The 4,379-nt window shown below is 46.4% G+C and overlaps 1 protein-coding gene across 1 annotated transcript in view; it reads right to left on the bottom strand.

Moving 5' to 3' along the window:
- Nucleotides 1-4,100, bottom strand: part of RPIA (ribose 5-phosphate isomerase A) — a 40,206-nt gene extending 36,106 nt beyond the window's left edge. Inside the window, exon 1 of the mRNA XM_007954101.1 lies at nt 3,816-4,100. Within this exon, the coding sequence (XP_007952292.1) occupies nt 3,816-4,100 (285 nt within the window). The remainder of the gene's footprint in view (nt 1-3,815) is intronic.
- Nucleotides 4,101-4,379: the final 279 nt, after the last annotated feature.

Genomic DNA, 4,379 nt, shown 5'->3' with positions numbered 1-4,379 from the left:
GTGGTCACCACACTAGAATACTGATGGGCTAGGGAACTAGAAACCCTATACCCTAGAGATTCTAAGCAAAGGGCCATCAGTAGCCCCACAACCTCCATATTTGAGTCTACACTCCATACCAATTCAACAAACATTTTTAGAGCAGGCCCAACGGCGGCCAATATTAAATGAAGATAAGAGATCACCCATTAGGGAGTTAGCAGAGATAAACATACAGATGATTAGAATTTGAAAAGTATATAAAGTGCTACAGAATGGTAGAGGTGAAATCTTTCTTCTCTTAGGAGGCTAAGGAAAAAATGAAAGGAGGAGGTGGCCTTTGAACCAAGCCCTGAAGGGCATATCAGATTTTAACAAGCAAAGCCAGGGGACAAGAATGGACATTCCAGCTGATGATTGTGACCTTTAAAGAAACAAGATATGGCAGACATCTGTTCCAACTCTGTGGTACGTGGGGGAGAAGGAGACATAGAAGGAAACAAGATTATGGGCTCAAGGATAAGAATCAGCATGTATTGTCTATATATCCTCTTCCACCTGGCTCAGTATCTGGCACACCAGATTTTCTTCATGTGTAACACGAAGGTGGGGCCACTCGAGGGCTATTGTGACATAGATGACAGCTTAAGAAACTAATATATCACTTAAGAGGGCAACACTCAGGAAGTCAGCAGAGAAACTACAATTCTCTGGTCATAGCAGAACCCAACCTTGGATGGGTGGCTGGCATCTTAGTTAGCTGGTGCTGCTGTAACAAAAACACCACAAGTCGATGTCTTTAATTAACAGAAATTTATTTTCTCAGTTTAGGAAGTCAGAAGTCCCAATTCAGGGCACCAGCTGTAAGGGAAGGTTCTCTGTCAGCTCTGGGAGAAAATTTTTGTCTCAGCTTTTCTAGCCCTAGGAGCTCTCATGGCATAGTGCCTAAGTCATCTGACTGCTAACCAGAAGGCTGACAGTTTAAACCTACCAGCCACTCCTAGGAAGGAAGACTGGGCAATCTACTTCCATAGAGATACCACCTTGGAAACCTAAGCAGGGGTCACTATGAGTCAGATCGACTCGACGGCAGTGAGTTTGGTTTTGGTTTTTTGGTTCTCTAGCCCCAGAATTCCTCTGGTTCTTTGGCAATCCCCACGTGGCATCTATCTTTCCAGTTTGTGCTTGGTTATCTCTATGCCTAATCTGTTCTTTTTATATCTCAAAAGTCATTAGATTTAAGACACACCCACATTGGTATGAGCTCATTAAAATAACAAAGAAAGCCCTATTTCCAAATAGGATTACATCAACAGGTATATAAGTTAGGATTCCAATATCCATTTTGAAGGGACACAGTTAAATTCTAACAGCTGGCCAAACAGGACAGCTCTAAGTACATTCCAAAGATGTATTCAACATGGTTTAGCACATAACCTACCTCAATAAATTTAGACACATGATTAAACAATTTCAAGACACAAAATGCTACAAAAAAACACAGCCTTAAATGCGGCAGAGGATAACTACTGGGGGAAGCAGCCAAGCCTTGACATTTAGGCACATGACTATGCTCAGTAAATGTGCGGACTTTAACTGTGTAATTAACTTGCCTATAAATTAGCCAGGACCTGACTCTCCACCTCCTTCCGTCAGCCACATTTCTGGCCATTCCACATTGCCTGATATTTAATGGATACTCAATAAATACCTGACAAATGAAATTAGTAAATCAACGTTAAAGAGCAGAATATACAAAATTCAAGTAGTGTTGGCATCTCAAGGAAGTATGAAAAGGAAAGTGAGTAAAACTGAGGTGGAGGTGAGGTACCCCCAAAAGGCTAATCTTCCCATGACTGCATGATAACTTCATAGACCCATATGGCTGGAACCCAGTGTTTAGAGGCGATAGCCTAAAGTAAGGGCATGCAGTTTTGTTTTGTTTTTAACTGAATACCTCATTACAAGACAAAGATCTGGGAGGCATATGTCACCAAATATTAAATAGGTTATTGGGACAACTTAAGATTTGGACTTTTCTATTTCTACCCAAAAACCAAACCCACTGCAATCGAATTGATTCTGACTCATGGCGACCTCCATTGGGTTTCCAAGGCAGTAAATCTTTACGGAAGTAGATTGCCCAGTTTCATGGAGTGGCTGGTGGGTTTGAACCACCAAGCTTCTGGTTAGCACTCAAGTGTCTTAGGCACTGCACCACCAAAGCTCCTTTTCCATTTCTAAAGATTTTATCCGTTTACTAACTGTCTACTCTATTCATAGGTATAATTTACAGCAGAGGCACTGAATCTCAAACACAGGACTGGATTACAAATCTTACATTATATATCTCTGTGGGTTCCCACAGAGGAGCTAATCACTAACTAGATTTGCATCTATACCAGAATTAAGGAGCTCTGGTGTGTAGTGGATAAAGCATTTGGCTACAAACCAGAAGGTCAGCAGTTCAAACCCACCAGTCCCTCCTCAGAGGGAAGATGGGGCAATCTACTTCTGTAAAGATTTCCAGCCTCAAAAACCCAATGGGGATCCTTTGAGTTGCAATCAACTGGATGGCAGAGTTTGGTTTTTTGGTTTTTATAACAGAATTGAGAGGCAACAAAAAGACTGAACGAGCACAGGAATAAGAATCACTCAGTTTGGGTTCTAGGCCATCCATTCAACAGAACACTTAAAGCCACAGGTTATCACACCTACCACAGCCACTTAGTCAGGCTATTGTAAAGCTCAAATGACATCATTTATGCAAAAGTAATTTTATAAAGTAAGGCATTCACAAATATAAAGACCGATGATTACAAGAGGGAAAAAAAAAATATCTGATAGGGCACACCACTTTCTAAGAAATAGAAAAGGGAGCCAAAAAACAGGCAAGGCCAAGGAAACTCCACTCCAGGGCAGAGAATATTCCACTTGGCTTCTGACAAGGTACTATAATTAAGATAATTAACTTGATTGGTGACAGTAAATGTATTCAGGTTAAGACTCCATTAACAGCACCACGCAGTGGTTAAGGCGCTCAGCTGCTAACCAAATGATCGGTGGTTCAAACTCACCAGCCACTCCGCGGGAAATATGTGGCAGTCTGCTTCCGTAAAGATTTAAAGCCTTGGAAAACGTATGGGACAATTTTACTGTCCCATAGGGTCACTCTGAGTCAGAATCGATTGCACGGCAGTGGGCTGGGTTGAGTTTCGGGTAACAGCACCACACCCGCCTCTTAACAAACAAGTGGGGCCACGACCTCAGCAAGTAACAACTAACCATTCACACCCACATCTTAAACAGCAGCATCCTCCAAATCTAAAGTGTCCACCCCTCTTTAGTTCGGTCTAGCCTTCTCTCTTGCACTCAGGGGCGGGCACGCGACAATCTAAGAACTTCCTCGAAACTTCAAAGAATATTGCAAACGAGCTATCCACCGGCTTCCCTAGACAGTGAAAAGCAGACAAACCTCTCGGAAGCCCCGGATCGCAACCATTTTCCATTAGCACGTAAGGCTGCAGGTCTTTTCTAGCCCCAATCCCAAACATCAGAAACCACCAAGGCTCCACTTTGTAAACTGTTATCGATCCATCAAGGAATCTTTAGAAAGCCTAACTTTGGGGGGACTCGTCCCCAACCGATTTCACATCTAAATGGCATTTGAGAGCGAGGGAAGAAGGGGCGTCTAACCACAGGTAAAGTAAGTACCCCATCTCCTCGCACAAAGACCCCCATCCTTCCAGGAACTAGGCGCGCCTTGGCAGTTCCCAGAGGTCGCAACACGAACCCATCACGCCACGAACAGGCGCCCGACGCCCCGAGCTGCTCACCCTCACGTGGTTCTCCACCGCCGCGCGGCCCGCTAGTTTCTTGGCCTCTTCGGCCTTGGACATCGTGGAGGGGGCCGGGAAGACGAGGGTGGCACCACCGCCACTAGTACCGGTGCTGCCGGTGCGGCCGCAAGACCCAGACTGCGCGCGCCCCGGTGGCTGCACGTGGGAACCCGGGGCGGCCCAACTGTTGCCGCCTCCTCCGGAGGCCGCGCCTCCGGCCCGCCCGGGGAGCGGGGCCAGGACCCGCCCGTAGAGGGTGCTGAAGGGTCCCGGGCGCTGCATCCTGGTGCTGCGCTCCAGCCTCCGCCGCAGTCCCGCCCCAGGTTCTCCCGGAAGTTTGGTCGCTTACGCACACAGCCCGCTCCCGCTGCTGCGCGGGCTCCTCTGGGCAATGTAGTTCCATGCATTCGGCAGTCCGGAGCCGTGCCCCGGCCTGGACTATCTGCCCCACAATGCTCCGCGATGGAATGAGCAAATCTTCGGCGACGATCTTCGCGCGTCGGATAGTATGGCGCGAATAACCGAGAAAGTGAACGTGGTAATGACTGTCTGAATTGGGGA

The sequence above is a fragment of the Orycteropus afer genome, unplaced genomic scaffold (assembly GCF_000298275.1).
Source record: "Orycteropus afer afer isolate SDZICR_OR568_19922 unplaced genomic scaffold, OryAfe1.0 scaffold00431, whole genome shotgun sequence".
Taxonomy (NCBI): Eukaryota; Metazoa; Chordata; class Mammalia; order Tubulidentata; family Orycteropodidae; genus Orycteropus; species Orycteropus afer.
Note: the sequence above shows the minus strand (reverse complement) of the source record. Positions and strands in the feature narration are given on the sequence as shown.